Below are 25,052 nucleotides of genomic sequence, written 5' to 3' on the forward strand. Positions count from 1 at the left end.
GGGCAAAGAATTCGAGCAAAACATGTATGTACAGTTACAGACAACTTTTTATTCTTCACACACATTCCTTCTTCAAGAAACACTCCACTCCCAGTTCTTGATTGTCATGAAGGAAAATTTGTGGTCGGAGGAATAGATGTAAATCTATGCTGTACTTGCCACAAATTCTCTACTTGCTGCACCAATTTAATAAACTATTTATATAGGCAGACGGATCATATTATTATATAAACCGTCTCAGCCGACATCAGCCATCATAAACCGACATCAGCCGCCGTCGAGCCGGCGGTCTGAGTGCCGCCGCACAGGGGTGGTATTGGAGGAGAAGCGAAGAGAGCAAGGCTTGCGCCTTACGAGAGATGGCGCCAGGAGCGCGCGCAGCTTAACCTTAGCGCAGCTAGAGCAGCGCGCTGGCCCCGGATACGGAGCTGATTACGGCGAGGGACGACGGCGCCGCGAAACACACGAATGGGCGCCAAGGATCTGCGCTCTACAATGTCCGAAAGAAAGAAATTCTTCACGTATCGAGGTCAGAACGCGCACGAAAATCACTGTATTTTGCTACCGGGTGCCTTTTTCAAATTAAATGCAACGTTCAAACCGCTTCGAATCGCCCTAAAAGCTTTGCGTCAACGAACCCTAACGTTATTGTTATGGCTGATGAGACAGAAATATTTTTAATGGCAGAAAGGTGGAGAAGTCGACCTGAATTAAATGCCTCTAGCCTGCTACTCCACGCTGGGGAAATGATTCGGGGGAATAACGGAGGTAGGTTGCGAAGAGTAAGGAGTGTTGTGCTGTGGTGTGAAGAAGACAATGATGATGGCTGCACAGCCTACTGTTTCACAGCGTACACTTCACAGTGCAGCACAGTCATCTTCGCCAGCAGACGTAGAGCTTACTACACTGTAACTAGCAGACTGTCTACAACTTTCATATTTGCTGTAGCTGTTAGCGCCACTCGCGTATTTAAACCAGACGGTAGCAGCTGCAGGGCGTCAATTATCTGTTCAGCATGGCTTTGATGACAGAGTCCGATAGTGATTTTTCAGTGCACTGTCCTTGCTCACGCTGATAGTCTAAGGCCCGTGTGCGCAACGGCAAGCGTGGCCATACATTCGATTTCGGGATTGCGCGGCTCGTTTGGAAAAATGACTCGGAGAGCTCCATTGATGCCGATTCAATTCTATTCTGCCGACCTTGAATAATTAGAACCAGGTAGCTCTCGTTTGGACCTACAGCTTGTCCACAACGACGGCGGGATCGTCTCCTTCGGTGTTGCACTGACGCGGCCACCTCTTTGTGGGACATACTTGTCTTGCTCATTTCCCTCAGTATTTTTATCATTTTTCTGTTTAGTGCAATCCTTGGAATGGGCCAGATGATGCCCATCGCAATTCTAGCACTTAATTTCTTTTACTGTGCATGACAACGTGTCATGGCTGCCGGCACAGCGGAGGCATGCCATCCGGCCTGTGCAGACAGCGCTGACGTGGATTAGCTTTAGGCACTTGAGACATTGCAGGGGTCGGGATACATAAGGACGCAGCGGGTGTCTCATGTAGCCTACCTTGACAATATCAGGTAGCGTGTCTCCCTCAAAAAGTCTCTTGATGCTCGACGAGCGACCGAAGCGATGAAAGTCGATGACCTTCACTGTTGAAGGCAAATGCCTTTGGAACTCTTCGTCGCTGATGTCAACACCGACATCGAAAATAACGCCTGCCCTAGTGCGATCACCATGCACAATTAACGACCAGATTTCTATGTGTCCTAGTATGCGCACGGTTTTCAAATTTTCTAGTGCGGCCTGCATCGCTACTTCCACTGTGGCTACGTTTTTCTTGGTGTTGAAAGGCACTTCGTTAATTCCTTTCGGAGCCACATTACCAAGGCAAGTGTTGAGAATCTGTCTGTGTACGGAATTTAAATTCTTAGAGTCGTCCAGAGGCACGAAACCAATCTTGTAAGTCGGAGTAGGCGGTTGGGGCCTTGCTCACTCACGTCTTTGGTTGTCGTACGGCACTTACTCTTCAGTCACTTGCCCCCCACGATACTGTAGTCGTTGTCGGAGCCCATTAGCCCGTTGTTGGAGAAACAGGAACCTGACATCTCCATGTCACGTGGCAAGCCTTACTATATATCAGTGGAGGACAAAGTACGAACCGGCGTGCTCGACGCAAGTGCTGGCGTGCTGTCTGTCATCGCTTCGGACGGCTTCTCGTCCAATAAGCACAATTAAGACTCCACTGTGACAAAACTACCGCAGCAAGGCAAGAAGCTACGCTTGCTCAGTTCACTTCGTCTTCGTCTCCCCTCGTGAACTCATGGCTGATGAGGGCAATTGAGTTAGTCATTCAGAACTGAGGACAACAAATTGTTCGCTGTTAATGCATAAACATTCAAAATTCTAATTAAAGCCTTAAGTACACTAGCCGAAGGCACTTGTATCAGCTTTTATTTCCTTACTTGCGGCAGCTTCGCTTTCAAGCCGTAGTGACGCCTCAACTGCAAGACGTAATTGAACCGTGAGTGCGCGGAACCCTATTCCAAAACATACTTCCTATGTGCCCCAAAGTCGGCGTATACGTAAAGCTCTTTGGGGCTTCAAATTAAGGGCCCTTTTTCTAGAACTATCTGTCACATTGCAAATCTAGAGAGGGTCATAAAGGGCACCGAGAGAGCGCTTCAAGATTTTGATTAAGATGCAATGTCAGTTCTCCGTAGTTAACGAGTTAAATACCCTATTAAATATTTTCAGTTACGAATTCTGCTGCTTTTGAATTGTCCGGTAACGCGGCTGGACGAGTCTTGAAGGAATGCATATCTCGCTTGCTGTACTTTTGGACATTTTGGTCACCCCATGCTAGTGCTCGGTAAGAATGTGAGTTTCGATGACAAATAAATATGCAAACGTTCATTCTCAACCGTTTCTTTATTTAAGTACGGTGATTACACGAAAGTATGCGTATGCATATCCAAATAGGGCTATGGCATGTTTCAAGTGAATACAAAGAGTTCATATAAAAACAAAAATAAATCTCCGCATCCAGATTGGTTTCTACAGCCAAAATGATGACATGTAGCCCAAACAAGTAGGCTTTCGCGGAACAATTCCAGGTATATTGATTCAAACCTGGTGTAACACCCTCGGTGTATGCACCTTTTTATTAAAAAAAGGTAGCACGAATTCGACAGCGCCTGAGGCATATGATGGGTTGATGTAATATCTCGCGTCACAAACGGCGAATTTAGAGATTATGTGTGCATAACAAAGTGTGGTTCACCTAACACGCAGGAAACGCATGCTAAGTCTTTTCAATGTCGTATTGTAATAGCATCGTTTTTTTCAGGTGAACGATAACATATGACTTTTGCCACATTAACCTCATGCCGAAACTTTACCGTTTCACTCCCCGCCTTTAGCGATATCTACGTAGTAAAGTTGCTTTTAGCCGAAACCATAGTAGTATTCTTATTTATGTGGACTGTTATTGACGGCAGGGAAACAAATCCGAGGTTGTTTTGTCTTCGAACCAGATGATAAGCTGGGGAGTGGTTGTAATGCAAGAACGTTGTAATATACTTTTTGTACCGTACGATTTTAAAAATAACAGTTCTGAAAACAGCCACCAGTATCGTCTCCGGCAAAAAACGCTTGCGTCGGCATTGATTACGGTAAGGTAAGAATAAATCCACCCGAGATATTCTATTCACTAGATGCGGTCCCGTTGCCAGTGTTGTTGAGCGCCGTGGTGACCAACTTGTTGATGGTCTTCATGGCCTTGGGATTCATCTGGATGATAATCACCACGTACGTGGTGAGCGCGGCGCATACACTCAGTATAAAGCCGCGATTGATGGTGAAGAAGTTCCAGCCGGTCATCGAGACCGGCGACGACGAGAGGCGACTGAGGAAGAAGTGCGCCTCCATCTTGGTGTTCATGTCGAGGCGCCAGCTGCGCAGCGTCAGCTCGTGCAGGTGCGGCAGTGGCGCGAGCGCCTCCTCGGACACCCGCGACGCGGCGAGGCAGGTCCCCAGGAAGGAGAGGAGGGAGTAGATGCCGCGCAGGCTGAAGAGGAAGCCTTCGTCTTCCTTGGTGTTCTTCAGCAGGTTTGTGTCGCTGAAGAGCTGGGTCATGTCGATGCAAACGCTGAGGACGATCATGATGTACCAGGAGAAGATGACCGGCCCGAAGATCTCGTTCAGGTCGGTGACCAGGGTGCAGATGCGCTCGTAGAAGATGCGGATCTGGGCGAGGGTGTCGGCCTCGACCGAGCGGCCCGATCGGTGCACGTCGCGTATGACGGCGTTGTGTACGCGGAAGGCTCGCGCCAATATCATGCAGAAGGAGATGAACAGGATGGGCACGAACACGAGGGTTCCGTAGACGAACAGGGTGTTCAGGTACCAGATGAGCGCCACCAGGAACAGCAGGGTGTTCTCCGAGTACTTGCGGCTCGCCTCCGTGAAGAATACACCCTGCGGTGAAGATGTTGAATCAAATGCATGGTGACTTTCCTTTCTCTTTTAGAAAAAGAAAGGGACAGTACATACAAAAGACCTAAAAGGAGTCTTTCCCGTGGCAAAAGCTTGCGGTGTCGAAAGACTTTTTTGTTTGCTGGTGCATCGGATGCTGTTTCTGTTCACAAAGATGTATCATATTATATTCAGTTATTTCAGCGGGCTGAATGCAGAATGCATTACGTCGGTATGCCGACCTGTTGAAGCGGGAAATGTTCAGGTAACACGAATATTTAACGGCCAGGCTTAGATTTAACACTATTGGGTTGATTTGTGGTGAAGAATGGCAAGAGGAGGAAGATGATGTTGGCTGTTAGTGGATGTAGCCTTGCAAATCATCAGACAATTGGGTCCACAGAAATATAAAGTAATAATTGTTACAGATGCGCTTTCGGTCTGTACGCACTTAACATCTAATAAACGGTTACACTTGCTGACTATATTTTCGACATTTGTCCCGGACATGTCGTCTGAAGTCCGCTTTGTCCTGGTCTCCGGACATATAGTGGAATCTTTTTAAATGAATCCGTTGACTCGCTCTCATCATCGTCGCTAATTGGTCCGGCTCTAAATGTTCTTCCTCATTTCTCTTTTATAACAGGAGCTAAATTTAAATGTCCTTTATTTATAGATTGTAACGAATCATCCCTATTTCCGCTGATGATTTTCGATATCCGAAATTTCCAAATGCGACGTGAAGTTAACAAGCTTTCATTGTAGAGCTTCCCTCCTAATTTTTTACCTTCCTAGATCTGATTTATCTATGACTAATCTGTGCTCTTTCTTTCTTTTCATTTTTTTTCTTTCTTACCACAGCTTCCCTTCCTTCCGCAGAAGGTTTCTCATATTTTCTACTGGTAACCTGGGTTCAGCTTACGACACCAAACGTATTGTCCTTTGGTGCCTGTCAATTAGGCACAGATTCCGGGTCTATCATTACTGCTCTGCATAAGTTGATTGAAGCATCCGGAAGAGTACGCTTGTAGGGTGCCGACCGTGGTGCACATTATTCTTTTTTTCCTATGTTTATGAATGAGTTCTCCCCAAAATCTTGTTCTCCTATAGTTGCCTAATGCTTCGTTCTGACTGTTTGCTTTTTGTACCTTTTTGTCTTTTGTTGGGCGTATTTTACAATCATTCCAGTGATGCCAATCCCCTTCATGTGTACTAGCCATGTTCCGAGGCAACAACACAACAACAACATGCCGGCAATTGCTCCTTACGGGCTCCTCCTTCCAGAAAATTTCAGGAAAGTTCGTCACTGTTCATAAGTGGAGTGCTACACGAGTGAACGAGACGATGCGCACAGAGAGGTGGAACAGGACACAAGCCTGAAAGCTGTGATCCTGTGCACGGTGCCACGCCAGGCCGTCCACACTCCGACGCAACGCGTTGAAGCTAATCTACCATGCGTTACCAACCAAAGGCTAAGTTCATACTCCTCAAAAGCTTCAGGAGGAGTCGGTACACCTCCATCCTGAATGTCCAGTGTCCACGCGGAGACATCATGCCATGTGCACTAGCGTGTGGAGAGCCTATATAATGCGCTGAAATGCTTGAAACAAACATCTTCGCTCTGTAACGAGTCCAGTACACTACAACAAATAGTGTACAAGTCACGCAAACGGCACCGCGGCGAGTCCGATCTTGTGTAGCCATGCTCGCGTAAACGTTGTTCATCACGCATTACGGAGCTTCTCTGATAAACCTAAGTGCTTAACAATCTGCACTGATTCTAACCGCTTTGATCCAGCCGAACCATTGACCCAATGATCGCCCAAATTTTCTGCTCTCCAGGTGGAGACGAGAGAGCCTCGGGCTTCCTCTGTCACAATTTCTTCGCGAGATAAGTGGTATGCCTGTATCTTGATACGTGGAACCGATGTATCTTGGGTCAACGTACGAGTAAGTTATAGCGATTCCTTTCGCTCGATTCCATTTCCTCCTTATCATTTACCGCGTACGACCGGCTGATCCTTGTGATAACGTATGCGGTCGCCGCTCGTACCACATAAGAGGCGCGGAAATGAATACCATTGGAGTAGAATAATTGTAATATCCCGGCCTAGAAAGGGTAGTCCAAGTTCTGAGCCAGTACTCCCAGTACTCCGTCCAGTACTCCCATTTGGTCCCTGAGACATTTCCCAAGCTTGGTGCTCGCGTTCGAGAAAAACAGTCGTTGCGATCGCGCTCACAAACTGCGCTTGGCGCAGAGTACGAGCACATAGGTCACCTTGAAGACGTCCCTTGGCGGCTGGTTGTCGAGCACCCAGGTGACTGCGACGAACCTGAGCGCCATGTACAACCAGCCGACCACGGTGAGCAGACTGATGGGCATCCAGTACTGGCGCAGGTCGCGCGGGCAGTGCAGCTCGAACAACGTGTCCTCCACCTTTTCGATGAGCGCATTCAACCGCCCCGGGCTGAACGCCAGCAACACCGAGCAGATGATCGAGCACAGCGTTGCCAATACCAGCGAGACCTGTCAGGAGAAAAAAAAATGCGACCCTTACCTGTCCAGCATATTATTTCTCTCCCTTGGTGCAGCCTAATCAGGTTTGCAAGTAGCACACCGCACTTGTGGCGTCTGCCGGATGTCGCTGTGTCGAGACAATTTCCTTTTGATTTAGTAGCGCCTGAATGACAGGCGCTGCTGACTGTCGAACAGTTGAACTTTTATGCACGCGAGAGGAAGAAACCTGCTAACGTTTTTGATAGGTTGCACGAAGTGATAAGATGCGTTTCGAGGCGTACCTAGGTAAATCCCAAAGCTCGCCCGTCCTAGTGCACATCCGTTGATTAAAGAAAGCCATGAAAGCAAACTGCTCAGCGAGAAGCATAAGTCGCAACTTGCAACGCATGTTCATGGCAGGTTGTCTCAAACCATGAGGCCAATAAGACATACAGCTGAAACGCATTTCTAAAGACACCGTTCCTTCGCTATAGGCAAGAGTACTGGGCACTGTAACCTTACGCAATGTCTGCGGAAACCCGCAAGGTGGAGAGAAGTAATTAATAAAGGGAAAATGAGACATCCATCCAAACGTAGCTAAGTGCTACAAAGGAACCTAGGACGATTTTTTCTTCAACTGCGAAGCTTTTCTTTCGAGGAACCCGTATGTGTTTCCTTTGTAGCACTTAGCTACGTATGAGTGGATGTCTCATTTTCCCTTTATTAATCACTGTAACCTTGCTTGGATCATGCGTAGTGTGCACATCGCGTACCTGCTTGTGTACCGGCAACACCATGGTATGGCCCTCCTTAACTGGCTTAAGCCTCTGAGTAACGCGTAACCACATTTCTCCCTTTATTTAGAAAAAATGCAATTTTAACTGAGGAAGGCTTGACTGGGGCCTGTTCCTTATGTACCACCTTATGCAGATACCCCCACAGACCCGTACACACAAAGCATCTTGCATAAAAAACAAGCAGCAACAAAGTACAATCAAATAGCTAAGAAAATGTAAGGAAGTGAGACCTGATCAAGCAGGTAGCCGTGAAAGTTGTTGGATACGACCCCCATGATGGTCATGCAGACGTTGACGCTCTGGAAGGCGACAGACACGATGGCCCACACCGTGGAGCAGGTCGACAGGATCACGTGATCGTTGCTGTCTATGATGCGCAGGCCGACGCTACGCAGCGAGATGAGCGCCGGAAGGAGCACGTTCTTGTTGATGTTCGGCAGCCAGCGATTTCGGAACCTGGCCAGCCACGGGAGGCCGTGGCCGGTGCTGGCGGCAGCGAAGGCGGCCGCAGCGTCACGACCACCAAAGCGGTGCTTGCGAAAGGCGGACTTCGACAGGCGTATTATCTTGGGCCGTCCGTTGAGCATGGACTCGGGTGCCACCAGAGGACTCGTCCGGATTTTCGAAGTGCGGAACATCATTTTGGCCCCTTCACGATGGCTCTCCCGCGGGCGTAGTGAGTGCTTTCTTGCCCGAGGACCAACCTTCGCAGGTGAAAGAACATGTGCAGTTGTTAAAGTTGTTCAAACGAGCAGGGTATAGTGGTGCCGTATTTTTATACTGTTTTGTTCGTAGGAGCTTATCAACTGATTTACAACCACCTGCTTAAATACTTTGCTTGGCTATCATTTCGCTGGTATGAAGGAATTGCCAGCAGCCCTTGTTACTGACCGTTCTTGTGTACAGACGGCTCTGCGAATTCAGCATCGACTTTGGAGGTCAGGGACAAAGTTGAAGCAGTAAGAAGTTCGGCGCGTATTCGCAAAGTAATTTGCTGTTAATTTGAAATACAGAAAAAATAAGGAAAAAGAAAATAGAACTGAATGACGAGACTTGCCACAGGCGAGGGCCGAAACTATATATTCTGCATTACGCTTTGACTATTTTATGATTAAGCTACCGAGGAAGCCATCCTGTCGTCCACTTGCATAGATATTTGTGTAGGTGTACTAGATAGAGCTTTGGGACTGCATGATGCTATGGCGAGTTGCGAAAGCAGGTGTCGGCCTATACTTTAATCGAACCCATTATTAGCAAGAGTGGCCGGCCAATGACAAATTGCTCTTAAAAAAATTGTGCATTGGATACTGTATCCTGGCTCTCACTATCATCTCATTCGCCATCAAAACTGGTCGCCACGTGTTCTTGAGAACTACTGCTGAATTCGAATGCAATTATGAATTCGGGCTAAGGAATCAGATTCACAAATCATTTCGTTTGTGACAATTCTTTGTCATTGACAAGAAAGCTTCGCTAATTCTACGTTCTTTTTCGTGGTTAGTTAGTGCTTATTCGTACAGGCTACCTTAGGCGCACTAAATGCTTAGTGAATACGGATTTCGGACTTATTTTTTTTTTTTTACGTAAGGGTGTGATCTCGCCGCCATATCATATGTAATCTGGTGGCTAATAAGACTGGGCTGCACAAGAATGCCAACCATTCATGCCCAAGTTTTGCGTTTGAAAGCGTTACGCATTTGGTGCCTGCGCACGGATTTGCGAGACTATTTTTGACAAAGAATGACCATTCCGGCGAAGGTGTTCGTCACGTGTAAAATGTTCTCGGGCCAAGAAGTCCGTGAATTAATGGCGTACCACGTTTCACCTGCTTTTTCGCCTGATGCGCCTCTGATTGATGGGGTGATGACGTTTACCGTACGAAGGAAACAACCGGGCTCAATCAGAAACGAGCTAGTTGAGGGCGTCAGAATAATTTTCGATACAAACGGTGGAGCTAAGTATGTGAGTGTTTTCGTGCTCGGCCCTCATCGAAGTGTGGCAGCCGCAGGCGGAAATTGAACCGTTACCCCATACCCCACGACCGACATAATGTGAGGATTCGATTCCAATTCTCTTCCATTTCGTGATTCGTTAGTGTCCGAGTGGCGTTCCGTCTACATTATCATTGGGTGAGTGTTGGTTGATATAAGAAAGGAAGATAACCGTACAAATGGAGAAGGAGGAGGAGGAGGAGGAAATAACTTTATTTAGTCCTGAGGAACCCCTTCCCACCCACTCTTAGTTTAGTGGTCGGCAGGGGTCGCGGGCCGCACCCACGTTGCGACGGGAAGCCCGTGAGCCTCCGCCCTTTCGGGAGACCTCTGGACGCCCCAAGCTGGGCCTGGTGGTAGTCGCTTCACAGGGCGTCCACCCAGTCTTCTTCTTTACTGAACACGGTGCCGCTTAACGCGGAGCATTGCCAGAGCATGTGCGCTAGTGAGCAGTACGATTCGCCACAATCAGGACATTGCGGCTCTACCTCTGGTGAATAAAGGCTCAGTCTGCCTCTCGAGGGGAACGACCGTGTCTGACGCATTCTGAATATCGATGACTGTGGTCTAGTGCGTTTAGCGTGGGGGAGCGGGAAGGTCCTCCTCGACAGTTGATAGTGCGTTGTTATTTCGTTGAAGGTGAGCAGCGGGTCTCGGTGCTCCCCTCCCTCCCCGCCACTTCGCTCGCCACGATCGCCGCGGTGCGTGAGTACTCACGCGCGGACGTGCGCCAGCTCGTTGGCGTTGGGAAAGTAGGGGTGCATGTCGGCCCCCATGTGTGCCGGAAACCATTTGACGATGTGATGACCCGCGGCTCCCTCGTTGCCGAGGACGGCCGCCGATTCCAGCGATTTCGAGCCCGAGGCAAATGCTCTGGCCACCGATCGCGAATCTGCGTACACGTAAGGACGTTCGAGGTCCCTTATTGCCATGACTATTGCCACCTGTTCGGCCACTTCGGACGTTACCTCCTTGACCGATGCCGCGTTAATGATCGTCCCATCCCAGCGTACCGAGACGGCTGCGTACCGGTCGCTGCGCCCGTACTGGGCCGCGTCTACAAATGCCACCAGTCCCGGGCAGTTGGCGGTCGATTTCAGCAGTGCTCGGGCCCTCGCCTTTCGGCGCCCCTCGTTGAATTGCGGGTGGACGTTTCTCGGAAGCGGTTCTACCTTGAAAGTGCTCCTGACCGCCACGCTGAGCGCGACCTTGCGTGCGTGGCACTCTGCCTCTGAATTTGTGCCTGCTTCTTCTAGGATGCGTCTGCCGGCCCTGGTGGTGGACAGCCGCACGACCTGTGCCTTGGTCTGTGCTTCGATGATTTCTGTTAGCGAATTGTGGACCCCTAACCGATCGAGCTGCTCCGTGCTTGTAGTGATCAAAAGACCTAGCACCCTTTTGATGCTCTTGCGCATCAGCGTCTCTATTTTGGCCGCGTCTCACTTGGTCCATTTTAGTGCCGAGGCTACGTAATTTACGTGACTCATGAGAAAGGCGTGGTAAAGTCTGATGAGATTGCTCTCGCTGAGCCCTCCCCTGCGGTTGGTCACCCTTAGGATCAGCCGGAGCATGTTCTCCGTTTTGGACGTGAGTTTCATGACCGTTTGCACGCTCACCGAGTAGCCACCCTCAGTGGTGCCCTGGAATAGGGGCGTCGACCCTACGCAGATGGGGAAGAAGACCATGAAGACGGCCGACTACATCTGCCATTGCTAATTTCTCACCAATTAGAGCAAATAAAGTTTTTCTTCCTCCTTCTTGCGTGTTACCGTCTTTAGCCTCAATTAGCAGCCCCAGGACTCTTATAGTGCCCACTCTGGGGATCGGCTGGCCCTCGCTCGTGTGTAATTTGATCAGTATTTGATCGATCGGCGTCAAATTCCTCATGCCTTGTTTCGAGGGCCTGTACAGCAACAGTTCCGATTTGCTGGGTGACAGGCGGAGTCCCGTTTACTTCAGGTACTTTTCAGCGCCTCTTGAAGAACCCGCTCGACTTCTGCATTGGGCCATCCCGGGCACCACACCGTAATTTCGTCTGCGTACAGGGCGTGATTGACGTTGGTCACTCTCGTCAGCCGCTCCGAGAGCCCTTTCATTGCTAGATTGAGTAATAGTGGGGAGAGTACCGCCCCTTGTGGGGTGCCCCTCGCGTCTAGCGTGTACCAATCGGACGTGGCCTGTCCTATTTTGACCGTGGCCTTTCTGTCTCTGAGGAAGGAGCCTATGTAAGAGTGGAATTTCCGGCCGAGCCCCATCACCGAGATCGTTTCCATTAGAAATCTGTGTTTGATCGTGTCAAACGCTTTCGTTAGGTCCAGGGCCAGTATGCCCTTGGTGTCTCTGGTCATGCCGTCAATTATATGCTTCTTGGGTAGTAACATTACGTCCTGTGTGGAGAGGCCCGGTCTGAAGCCCACCATGTTATGTGGGAACAGGCCCTCTCTCTCTATGTACCGCGACACTCGGTTATGTATGGCATGTTCCGCCGTCTTGCCCACGCACGAGGTTTCAGTATTAGTATCACCGAGGCCTCTTTCCAGACCTCTGGTACTCGTCCCGTTTCCAACGCTCTGTTGATTTCTTCGGTGAGTTTCTCGACCGACTTCCTGTCTAGGTTTCTCAAGTTTGTTCGAGACCCCGTCCGGGCCCGTCGCCGAGCGTTCGTTGAGGCCTTGTAAGGCATCCCAAATTTCCGATTCCGTGAAGGGCGCGTCGAGTTCTTCGACCTCTGCGCCGGCGTATTGTGGATAGTCGCCGTCGCCTGACGGACCCAGTGGCAGATACGTCTCCGCCAGCTCCTTTAGGAGCTCGCTCTCCGTTTTGCCCTGCTCCTTTTGCTTGCGTAAAATCCTATCGATTGCCAATCTCTGATTGCCTTTGGATTGCCCGTGGTCTAACAGTTTCTTTAGGAGGTTCCATTTGCCTTCGGCTCTCATTTGTCCGTCTACCGACGCGCGCACCTCGTTCCACTGTTGCTTGGAAAGCTCGATCGAGGGCGCTTCGATTTCCCAGTTTAGTGCCGCTACTTTCTTTCGCAGTCTGCGATTTAGTCTTTGCGTTTTCCACCTGGCCGTGATGGAATTCTTTGCCTCTATAAGGTGTGCCAATCTCGCGTCCATCCTTTCCACGTTCAGTTCGGTTAGGACGACCCTCGTCGCGGTGCTAACGTCCTCTTTGAGCCTTCTAAAGAGGCTGTCTAGGTCCGCGTGTACGCTTGTGTCTTCCTTCCTTATTTTGTGGCGTCCCAGTCGGTGGCCTTAAGTTCTCTCGGTGGTGCCGCCCTGATGTGGATCGTCACCGCCAGTATGTAGTGGTCGCTGCCGAGGTTCTCGTGCAGGTTGCGCCATTCGGCCCTTCGCACGTTTTTGACGAAGGTCAGGTCGGGCGTCGTGTGCCGCGCCACCGACGTGCCTAGTCGAGTCGGATAGCGGGGGTCCGTCCCCAGCTATAGAAAGCACTTAGTGACTGCATACAATAGCCGCTCTCCCTTAGGCATTGGCCATGCGTAACCCCAGGCTTCGCAGGGTGCGTTAAAATCTCCCGCCACTATTAGCGGGGCCCCCCTGGCCATTGAGGTCGCCTTCGTTATTATCGATGCGAACGACTGTCTGTGGTCAGAGGGCGGGCTGTACACGTTCACTACGAATACGCTGTAGTTCAGCCAACCGTTCGGTATGATTTCTATCGCGGTTACCTCCGCTTTCACGTTGCCTAATTTCAAATCTCGTTCATGGAAAGAGCATTTGTTCGCGATGAGGGTCGCCACTCCGCGCTTAGCCTGTTCGAATTTCGACGAGGCGACCCGGTAGCCGGGCAGGGTCGCCTAGCTACCCAAAGTATTTTGTAAGATTATGACGTGCGGTTTGTCCGCCTGTGAGGCGACGAACTGTAGCAGCGGAGCCTTGCGCTTTTTGAAGCTAGCGCAATTCCACTGCCACATGACCAGCTCTCTAGTTGAGTTGTTCGCCATGATTGATACCTTGGATTTGTTTAGCACCTGCAGGCGCCATTTGTGCTTCTATACACGTCATTCTTGCCGCGTGCGCTACCATGCTTCCCGCTAGTTGCTGGACCATTAGCTGCAAAGAGCTAATAGACTGCTGAATTCCCAATTGGTTGGACCACATGCGCCCATAAAGAAGATGTCATGTGGTCAAATGCGACCCGACAAGCCCGTTGATTTTAATGAAACAAGTAAAGCGCTTTTAGAGGCTTATGCGCCTTCAGAGCGACGAAGTTTGAATCTTCCCCGCACCGGTCATCCAGTTTACGTTACGAAGAGCTACGCCACTTTCATCTGAATCACCAAAAGTACTATGCGTGCTGTCTGTGGTTGCACAGCAATCGTCGATCACCTATTAACGCGATAGCGTCATGGAGCCCATGTCGCAGAAAATCCGGAAAACATTTTTGAACCATCCATACCCGGGCCATCCATGTGACGCAAAGGATTTACTTAACTCATTGAATTCCTCAAGATAAAATACATGGGAAAACTATGACTACACACAACCTGCAGACATGATAACTCTCGGACTGTAATTTGACTATACGAGAAAACATAATTCTGTTACGTGAAAACTCAAAGAAGTCCCTTTTCCAGCGTTTCTACAATTCCCAGACCGGTGGCGGCGTCCGCTAGTGCTCCTGTATATGCTCCCGCAGGGAGCAGAGTTGCGCAAATACTTTTCCGGCGCCGCTCGCACCACTATCCGCTGAGCACTATCACGTAGCGAGCGCGCGGCTTTTTATCACAGAGCAATGACGTCACACCACCTGTGTCCACCCCGCGCCGCTCCTTCTCACCCGCTAGGAACCAGCCGCCCTCGCCGCGTCGCTACGCTGCGCGATGCTATTTTTATACTCTGATTTCACTCTCTCTCGGCGAAGCTGCGAACGTCAAGAGATACCCAGCGAGGTTCTAACAGCTCCACTGTAAAAGTACCATCTTGCTCAGGGCTTGCGAACAATTTGCGCATGTAGCTCGCCACCAGCAGACAAAAAAGTAAATGGAACCCCGCGCGGCACTTGCCTTCTGCGCGCGCGAGGGGTGACTTCACTGCATAGCTGGAACATACTGGAAGACCTATGCGCAACTCTGCTCCCTGCGGGATAGGGTGCCTCCGTACAGGGTGTAGCGCGCCGCTGTACAGGGTGCAGACACACGAGACGTTCATTTGAGGGATCGCACGCCGCTTGTGCGCAGGCGCGAGTAAGAGCGGGCGTGAGAGAGAAAATCTGGGGGCTTTTGCTCCTTGAATATATGGGCACTACGGAAGAGCTTTCTTAGCGCGTGTTATATGCGTTTGTCTCCTAGACATGCCGGCATTGCGGAGTGCGGTCAAGTTTGTTTCCACTCCGCCGCTGGCTGCCCACGCGGTGAGGCAGTGGGCATGGACGCCCCATTTGGTGATCGCTGTCTCTGAAGGGGCAAGATCCGACTGGTGTTGTATAAGTCGCGGATCGCTTTTTTTCGTCGCGACGATAGATTGCATTTTTTACAAGCACCGCTCCAGGAGGGCACATGCAACCAGCAAACGGAGGCCTCATGAGAGCACCTGAGGTTATAATGAAAGAGGCGGTGAAGGATATCTAGGGCACCCAAGAGGTAGCGGGGGGATCAAAGCTGGAAGCAGGGTGGCCCGTTTTGGGGCCGCGGAGGCAGAAGCATGCCAGGGGGTGTACGCTTTGATTTCCTGGAAGTGCCGCCAATAATGCGAAATGATGACACGTTGTTACAGTTAGTAAATACACGATTGGATGAATATATTTACGTCCAGCCGCCAACTTGTGACGCTCAATTCAGTACTACCGCGTCCCGCGACTTCTGCAACAGCAGTCAGAACTTTGTCCCTGAAAGTACTTCGGACAGACTTTCTCGCACCTGCCGCGCTGGTGCTGAGTCAGTCATCGTCACCGGTGGCCTTTCAGCCACTTGCGTTCAACCGCGGTTGCTCTGCCTTCTACATATACAATATACGCGGCCGGGCTCTACTACGGTCGCTGCTGGCGCTCTGCCTTCTACATTTTCAATATATGCGGCCCGGGCTCTACTACGCTCGCTACTGCTCCCAAAGAAACATCTGTGTTGCAATGTTTCTGAGCGCGTGTTGTAGGCGTTTGTCCCTAGGCCACGACTAAGCACCGCCGCCACAACTAAGCACGAGCACCGCAGGTGCTAGACAGTCTGTCAGACACAGCGGTCACATGATCGAGCGTCAGCGACCGCTGCTTCACCTATTTTACCGCGCCGGCAGCCTGCATCCGAGCGTAAACAGACTCGATCCCACTTCACAATGCAGGCATGCCTAGGGAGAAACGCCTACAAGACGTGCTGAGAAACCTACTCCGTAGTGCCTAGGCAGAGTCATGCACTCAAGGACCACGCGTCCCCAGATTTCCGCTATCGCGCCTGCTCTGACTCGCGCCTGCGCACAAACGGCTGGCGATCCCTCAAGTGAACGTATCGTGTGGAGACACTCATAGAGTTTCGTACAATAATGACTAGAGGGAACTCTGGCACTGCAGTCGTTGCACCACCATGGGAACGATGGGAAGTTTACATGGATTTGTCTGATCTTCGTGCTTGTGGATTCAGACGTTCTTATGGCTTTGTATATTACGCTATAGAAATCTTATTGTCTTAAATGTCAGCGCAATCTATACTCTTCGAATTGCAGAAGACGCCGCGAACACGCACAATTGCTATTAATTGCAACGACTGAGCTTGTCCAGGTGGCCAAATCGAAACGCCCCAAGCGTCTCAAGGCACTGGCACGCCCGCGATAAATTCATAAGGGCGTTTCATTCGCTTGTCGATACTAAGTCGATACACGCGTCCGTGGCTTAATTAATGAAGACAAAAATGCGTCCGTGGCTTAATGGTTTCAATATCAGGCTTCGGTGCTAGAGTTCCTGTGTAAGAATCCTGCCTTCGGACAATTTTAATGATTGTTTTAATTATTTATTACGCAGTACATTGTTGAAAATGACGAGTTTACAAAAACACAAAGCCGTTTGAAGCCAAAAAAAAAAGTGTTTAGGCAAATCCATGTACTTCCCATAATTACCATGCTAGTACAACCACTCTCAAGACTTTGCAAGCGTGCCCCGAATTGTGCGGACCTACTGGCCCAATTTAAGCAGCTCAGAAATAAAGTTACTGCCATGATCCGCTCCGCAAAGCGAATACATTTTTGAGACAAATTTAAAGCGGCTAGTTGCAAGAGTGAGAAAACATGGTCGTTAATTAACAGCTTAAGAGGCACCAATACGCGAGCTGATATAATGAATTATTTTCCTTCCAGTTTATCCCGCGGTAGACAGAATATTTCTGATAAGCTTAATAATCACTTCTCTCGTGTACTAAGAAACACAAACTTACAGGTAGATTTGTGCACTTTGCGTCACAGCATTAGTGAATCGGCATATCTGCCTTCAATTTCTCAGGAAGAGTTAAGATCGATTATATTCAATTTAAAATGTAATAAATCTCCTGGAATTGACGGCATTTCCATTAATGAGTTGCGCAGAACATATGAATACATCCAAGAGGTTTTGCTAGCACTACTTAATCGCATAATTTCAAGTGGTGAAATTCCTGTAAAACTGAAAACAGCAATAGTTATACCTCTTTATAAAAGCGGTGCGCGTAATAAAATTGAAAATTATCGCCCCATTTCAATTCTGCCTTCTATCGTTCAAATACTTGAAAAACACTTATTGTTAACAATGACAAGCTTTCTGGACGCCCACAGCATTTTGTCGCCTAGTAAGTATGGTTTCCGACCCGGCAAAAGCACTCAAACACTTCTGGAAGATTTATCCGATCAGTTGATACAGCTTTCGATAAGAATAAAGTTGCTTGTGCGCTCCTTCTTGATTGTAGCAAGGCTTTTGACAGTGTTCATCATGGTCTGCTGTTCAATAAGCTTTTCTTGTTAGGATTTCGGGGTGCTTTCTGGTCGTTGTTAGCAAATTTCCTTCGGGGTAGGCGTCAGGTCGTCTCAGTTGGGCAAGTTCATAGTGCATTCTCCATTATTAATGCTGGAGTTCCGCAGGGATCTATACTCAGCCCGTTATTATTTAATATTTTTGTAAATGACCTCTCTAGCGTGATACCCGTTTCTCTTTATCAATACGCCGATGATACGATGATCGCAACTTCTGCCCACAGCTACTATGATGCGATTGCTTCTCTACAGTCTGCTGCCACAAAAGCCTGTAAGGAAGGTAGCCCTTGACTATCCTCTTGTTTTGCATTCTTCAGATTGTTCAGCTTGTTCTTGTAGACCATTACAGTACTCATCTATTGCAAAATATCTTGGTTTATATCTTGACAGCGACCTTTCTTGGAACAGCCACCTTGCTTACGTTTGTAAAGAACTTCGCGCCGTATGCTGTCTACTGTACAATATAAGATACTACATGCCCTTATCAGTAAGGAAAACAATAACACATGTTTTAGGCTACAGTCTACTCCGGTATGGAATAACAATTTACGGGCACTGTGCTGTCCGCTGGCACACCAGAATAAATGCGATACTACACTCCCTCTTAAAAAACATATCTTATGATCTGAGCCTGAATGCTGACACAGACCGTTTCAGAGTACTTTCGATGCCGAATTTCAACGATCTTTTAATGCAAACGGCTGTTTTAAAACACTTCTGGTCCAGTCAATTCCTAGTTCCGTATACAGCGTCCCGATGCTTAAGGCCCAGGGACCCCTTTTGGAGGCCACGTTGTTCCACAAGGTATGGCACTAGAGCTCGGGCCCATTATGTGCCCACCTACTTCAATAAATTACCGCGCAACGCCTTCTGTGCAAGAACGAAACATAAGTTAAAGAGACTGCTAAGGCGCATCTGTTTGTAAAGGCGTACTTGTTCCGTTTATTTACCGTTATTGCTTGTGTTCGTGCATGTGATTGTGCAATTCCTTTGCACCATGACGGTCAGTCTGGTATATGGTTATGCATTATCTCATGGTAATTTTTGTTCTCACGCATTGCTGTACTTCTGCGTTTCATTATGCTCAATGAAAATTCTTTTCATAGACACTGTATAAATTGTAATAACCTTTTTTGGTGTTCTATGCTTGAGTTCGCTGCTTATAACTGGTCTATAAATGTACTAATAATAATAATATTTGGGGTTTTACGTGCCAAAACCACTTTCTGATTATGAGGCACGCCGTAGTGGAGGACTCCGGAAATTTTGACCACCTGGGGTTCTTTAACGTGCACCTAAATCTAAGTACACGGGTGTTTTCGCATTTCGCCCCCATCGAAATGCGGCTGCCGTGGCCGGGATTCGATCCCGCGACCTCGTGCTCAGCAGCCCAACACCATAGCCACTGAGCAACCACGGCGGGTTATAAATGTACCGTGTATGGTTTTGCTGCCTGGCAAGCGCTGCAGCTCAAGCCTTCAACGGCTTTGGCAGGCCTGTATGAATGTACTGATTTGATTATTGGCAATAAAGGTATTATTATTATTATTATTATTATTATTATTATTATTATTATTATTATTATTATTATTATTATTATTATTGCAGCTACCGTAGACACTAGCGCCAGAGTTCCCTCTAGTAATTATTGTATGAAACTATATGGAGACAGTGCCTTCGTGACCGCAATTTTGGGGTGAGCGCGGATACGACGTGCAATGGAGCGTCGGCCGATATTCTTGTTTAGCATGCGCTTGGGCCAGCAAATTCAGGTGTATAAAGGTCTTGCACATTTACACGCTAGTATGAGAGGCAAAGAAAGTGTCACTTTGCGCCTAATGTCGTGCTCGCGCAAACAAATAGAACAAAAACATTATTGAAACACTTTATTAGGCTGACTTGCGCCTACTAAGAACTGCACAACTTCGCGGCGGCTAACAGCAGCGATGACAGCCGAGTAAACGTGCTCGGCTGTCATCGATGAACAGGATGCCCGCCGCTCTCGGCCGAGCTCAATTTAAAGCCGGTAAGGAAACTTCGAGATAACATGCTAAAGACAACGACAAAATTCTGGAAACCGACATAGTCGCGCGTGGCTCAAATCAATCGAGATAAATCCGTCGCATCTCGCGTCACAGAAAAACTGATAATGCGGCGTGCCGGACGTTTTAAGAATGATCAAAGAAACAAAAGCAAGCTTCGCGGCATTATTCTAACCACACAGTTCTGGTACCTAAAAGCGGACAGGTGCAATACTCTTATAAGAAGCAGCATAGGTGTTATGGCTTACTTCGCAGGTCTTCGAGTTATCATTCGCATTCCAGTCTTTACGCCTCACTTTCGCCTCCCATACCTTATCCGTGGTTCCTTGTTCCGTGGAAAGCGAGAACAGCGCATGCCTTTCGTTGTCGAGCCGGCACACAGCGGTACACAACACCCTGGCATGCTGGTTTTTGCGATTGAACGCAGTTCAATCGCCCAGCACTTGGCGCACTTCCCCAGCAGCTTCGCAAACTCTCCAACCATGCTGCTTTACCAACGCTAGAAGGAACGGGCGCAGCAAGCGACCATTCCTTCCAGCGTTGGTAAAACAATATGGCGACCGCGGAGCAATAAGGCGGCGCGGTGCAGGCCAGAAGGACAGAAGGTGTCACCACCCTGTATGGCGGCGCGCTGCATCGAGGAACCCTACTGCGGAGAACCACTAGCGTCCGCCATTTGAACGCGCTGGGGCGCGTGTCTCGGGGACCATGGAGCGGCGCGCACGGTTCCCTGAAATACCTCCAGCTGGCGCTCGCCTCCACCGCATCGTAGCCCATGCAAGAGGCCGCGTTTCTACCACAAAGCCCGCCTTCGTGCATAGCGTTCGCGGCCAGCGTTTCCCGGTAAACATTACGGTTACATACGCTCCAGTTGCCGGGAAGCGTGAGAAGCAGTCAGGGATCTTTGAATGCTATCGCGTTCTACCCTTAAGAGTAAGCTTTAGCTCGGGCGCTCCTATCTAAATACATGTAAAAGGAGAATTCGTTTTTCTCGGCAACCACTGCACCAAATTTGACGAGGTTTGTTGCTTTTAAAAGAAAAACTTAAAATCTAGTGACTGTTGGTTTCGAATTTTTGATTTAGGTCCTTAATTTTTTATTAAAGTTTGAGAAATATCGCAAATTAAAAGAAAGGAAACTATCAAGTTTACAACCCTGTAACTCTAGAATGAAAAACCATAATAGAATTCTTTGAATTGCTTCTAATAGTACATCTAAAGCGGACAAAATTGATATGCTATACATGATTATAAAAATTTTTTATAATATGGAAATACAGCTTTTGCAGAACCTTTGTGAACAACGTAACAAACTCACGTAAGATATAAAATGACATATCAAATTTGTCCGCTTTCAATGGTATAATGGATGCTGTTTACAGAACCACGATATATGTTTTTGATGCAGAGTTATGAATTTGTAAACTTCGTTCTTCTATTTTTTTCGAACTTCCGAATTTTCGAAAATTTTTTTTAACAAGATCCAGGATATAAAGCGAAATTCCGCTTCCAACAGTCACTAGAATTTAACTTTCTCTCTCAAATGCAACAAACTTCATTGAAATCGGTCCAGGGGTTATCTCAGAAAAACGTTTTTGCGTTTTACATGTCTTTGAATGGGCCGCGTCGTAGTTGGGCCCGAGCTAAAGCTTCCTCTTAAGGCGAAGCTTAAGCGTGCTCCAAATTTTGTGCTTTTGTCTTTGGTTTGACACACGGAGACAGCCCCTTGCCATTGCATTAACCATAATGCCTTTGTTACTGAAGCACTACGGAGGGTGGATGTGTCTTTGAACGTTCTTTGAACGTTCCGTGTATTCCTCATAAGGAAAAGCTCACGACTGAGATTTAAGCTTCGTGATGAATCTTTTTTGTTTCGAGTCTTGTTTCATGCCAAAAATAAGAAAACTACACCAGAAACAGATTTACTTATAAGGGGCTCCAAAACTGAAATTGCGAGAACAATAGAAACGCTATGTGTATTCTTTGTTGAGCATATCAGGTGGAACAGCCATTACGACTTCCTCACTGGAAAACTGTCCCAAGTCGTAGGCGCAGTGTACTGTCTTAAATATCTTCCACGCAAAATAAAGAAAAGACAAATTTCCAATGCTTCATTAAAAATTATGGGGTTTTACGTGCCAAAACCTCTTTCTGATTATGAGGCACGCCGTAGTGGAGAACTGCGGAAATTTTGACCACTTGGGGTTCTTTAACGTGCACCTAAATCTAAGTACACGGGTGTTTTCGCATTTAGCCCCCATAGAAATGCGGCCGCCGTGGCCGGGAATCGATTACGCGACCTCGTGCTCAGCAGCCCAACACCATAGCCACTGAGCAACCACGGCGGGTTACAATGCTTCATTCTTAAGTCACTTAAGTTACTGCGGTCTAGTATGGGGCAAGGCATCACAAACTAATATACACTGTGTCTCTATCTTGCAGAAAAAAAATAATGCGCTTGATGTGTAATAAGCCGTACGATGCTCCAACTCAGCAACTGTCCACAACACTTATACTCGCTGACTATTTTCTGTGGCAATGAAGGGAAAGCTAAGGGTGTGTGGCTGCTGCACAAGTGCTACCGCGCCAAGTAGTCCGCCAGCGTTTGCCAGTGTTTTTGGTTGCTTGGAACACACGCTGAATCGACGCAGCTTCACGTGGGATGGTTTCGCGTTCGCTCAGACGCGGAAAGGAAAAGCCGCAAAATAAGTAATCGCTCGACGAGTGCCAGATACGCCCGTACTGATGAACTATTTACCAATCTCTCCCTTTCCCCCTCTATCCTCTCATCTTTCTTTCCCCGCCCCCATTCCCCATTACGCTGCGCCGTGCTCCCATATGGGCTGCAGAACTGAGCGTATTTTCCCTCTCCAAAATCACGAAGAAGTAAACTTTTACATTCAGTGGCGTATTTTATCTTATTTAACTGTTGCTGATAAGGTGTTCTTGTTTTCTCTTCTCCAGCTTAAACTAACGGGGATGAGAACACGGGACTCTTTTCAGAAGCGCTCTCACTTGTGCGCGCTTTGCCTCCGTAGCTTTCCATTCGTTGCCACAGAAAGTTGTCCGCCAGTATAATCTACTTAGAATTTAAAAGCTCTTGCAACATCGTTTGGCTCTTACGTATCGCAAGGAACTCAAGCTCGCGGTAAACGGTATTCGAAATACAGCTCGTCGACATAAACATGCTGCAGCCTATGTCACAAGGACAGCTGACGAAGGGAACATTCGGCGCTCAAGAAATAATTATGGTCAGCAAATGCTTCGACATGCGCTTCCGACTTTACTAAACAACCTCGCCTTACGGGAAATAGCTCCCCCTTCTGTCCTTATGGAGCTTGTAAAATTACTTCCAGTCAAACTAATTCTTGTTGTTGTTTATTGCGTTTGTGCACATGCTGTGCTGTGTATGACCTATTTCTTTTCTTTTTTTTGAGTTTTGCTGTACTGAACATAGTGCTATGTTACGGTTCCCTTTTTTTTTCAGTTCTTGTATCATAACAATGCTTTAAACTAATCTACATTGCTCATGTATAAATTTAATATTTTCCTTGTGCACACAGACTTACTTTTATTATTATTATTATTATTAATATTTGTAATTATTAAAATGTATTACTTCCCGTTTGTATACATACATTTTTGTAAATTGACCCCTACCCACCTGTGTACTCACATGTGAGGGCCCGCTATCTTCTGTTGCCTTTCGCGGGTTTTTGTACAGGTCAAGTTGCCTGCGGGCAACTTTTTACCCAGAACCCGACCATGGAGTTCTTTTTATGGGAAATAAAGTCATTCAGTCATTCACGCACGTTCTGACTTATTGATGTCCGTAGAGGCCCCGACGGAGTGGAAGGCAGGTAATGCAAGTTCACTTGAATCTCGCGTGATTAAGTGGCCCCCTCCCCCGCCATTTCTTTCCCCACAAGAAGCTTCTAAACAGAATAACTTGTAGAAACGTGCGTGCACAACATCTGGAGCCTAATTCACAAATCTTTTCGTTGTTAAAGCGTTTTTTGTTGTTGGCTGGTCGCCTTCACTAATAATCATATCACGATTGGCTGGAATTCGCTCTTACGAACAATTCCAGCGTTTATAGAACGCGAAAGGCGGGCAACCTACCTCGAGCCGCGGGATAGGCAGACAGGCTGCGTAGCTCTGCGGCAGGAACGTCGACGGTTTCTCGGTTTTCGCCGGACCGTGGTTATCGAGCAGTGGCGGCGTCCGTGCATTCGACGCGGCGCTGCATCTACCTCGTGCCGAAGACGCCGCTGAAAGCTTCTGGCGTGCCCGTCCTCCCGCGTCGCTTCCTATTGGCTTCCCGGAGCGACGCGGTCACTCGGCGATATGAACGCATCAATCTACGCTTCCCTGGCCTGCGCATGTCGCTGGGCCGCGCAGCTCAGGCTGAGCGGCAGACAAAGAAAAGAACACGGAGGACAGCGCAGGGCGAACCCGGGGGATGGTTTGCAAAACGAGAGGGGTCACTTCGTGTTTACCGAGCGAGGAATATACACAGCGCCGAAAGGACCGTCAGTCTCCGCCGAAGCGTGCTCTAGCAGAGGAAGCGCGAGTGCTGTCGAGGCGTCATATTTCGACCGGGGTACAGCGTAGTGCGTTTATACACTGGGGCAAATTAAAGACATAACGTGTCGATGTCGGTTTATCATCCATGTCCAGGAGGGGTTAATTACAATGCAACTCCGTTTTTAACAACAGAACTGCTTATTGGCCTAGTTGGTGCTTGCTAAAAGAGGTTTTCTTTTGCCGCAAGCTAGAACACACACAAAAGGAAGACACATAGAAGACAACACGGGAAACGCGCCTTTCCTACGGTAAATGTGCCACGGGGGTGGTGTGCGAAACTCCCCTTGAGTGCGGCAAGTCCTACATAGGACAGACTGGACGCTGCATAATTCAACGAGCCAGGGAACACGAACTAAATCTAATGAAAGATGGCGTGGCGTATTTGCCAGCGCACTGCAAGGCCTGCATGTGCAAACCACCTTTTCTTTTAGGTTAAAATTCTTTATAGAAGCAGAAATCAAACAGCACGTGAGCTAATGGAAGCTTATTATATATAAAAAAGAAAGGTTCAAGTTGCGTTAGCGACACACACACACACACACACACACACACACACACACACACACACACACACACACACACACACACACACACACACACACACACACACACACACACACACACACACACACACACACACACACACACACACACACACACACACACACACACACACACACACACACTCACACTCACACATGTATATA

At 48.3% G+C, this 25,052-nt stretch overlaps 1 protein-coding gene across 1 annotated transcript; it reads right to left on the reverse strand.

Moving 5' to 3' along the window:
• Positions 1-3,358: 3,358 nt before the first annotated feature.
• Positions 3,359-24,274, reverse strand: LOC126542378 (uncharacterized). The gene is made up of 4 exons (XM_050189430.3): positions 23,881-24,274; positions 8,005-8,478; positions 6,759-7,007; positions 3,359-4,483 (listed from the first exon to the last, which is right to left on the reverse strand). Exons 2-4 carry the CDS (start codon positions 8,413-8,415, stop codon positions 3,710-3,712), a joined length of 1,434 nt encoding a protein of 477 aa, XP_050045387.1. The 5' UTR covers positions 8,416-8,478; positions 23,881-24,274; the 3' UTR covers positions 3,359-3,709.
• Positions 24,275-25,052: the final 778 nt, after the last annotated feature.

This window comes from Dermacentor andersoni, chromosome 2 (assembly GCF_023375885.2).
Source record: "Dermacentor andersoni chromosome 2, qqDerAnde1_hic_scaffold, whole genome shotgun sequence".
In the NCBI taxonomy this organism is placed as follows: domain Eukaryota; kingdom Metazoa; phylum Arthropoda; class Arachnida; order Ixodida; family Ixodidae; genus Dermacentor; species Dermacentor andersoni.

Bases quoted from the DNA above. Each gene is read 5' to 3' on its own strand.
- LOC126542378 (XM_050189430.3), bottom strand. From the start codon at position 8,415: ATGATGTTCCGCACTTCGAAAATCCGGACGAGTCCTCTGGTGGCACCC. The intron at 7,008-8,004 runs GTCTCACTTCCT...TTCTCCTGACAG, and splicing joins ACGGCTACCTGCTTGATCAG to GTCTCGCTGGTATTGGCAAC. The intron at 4,484-6,758 runs GTGACCTATGTG...TCTTCACCGCAG, and splicing joins CGCCAAGGGACGTCTTCAAG to GGTGTATTCTTCACGGAGGC.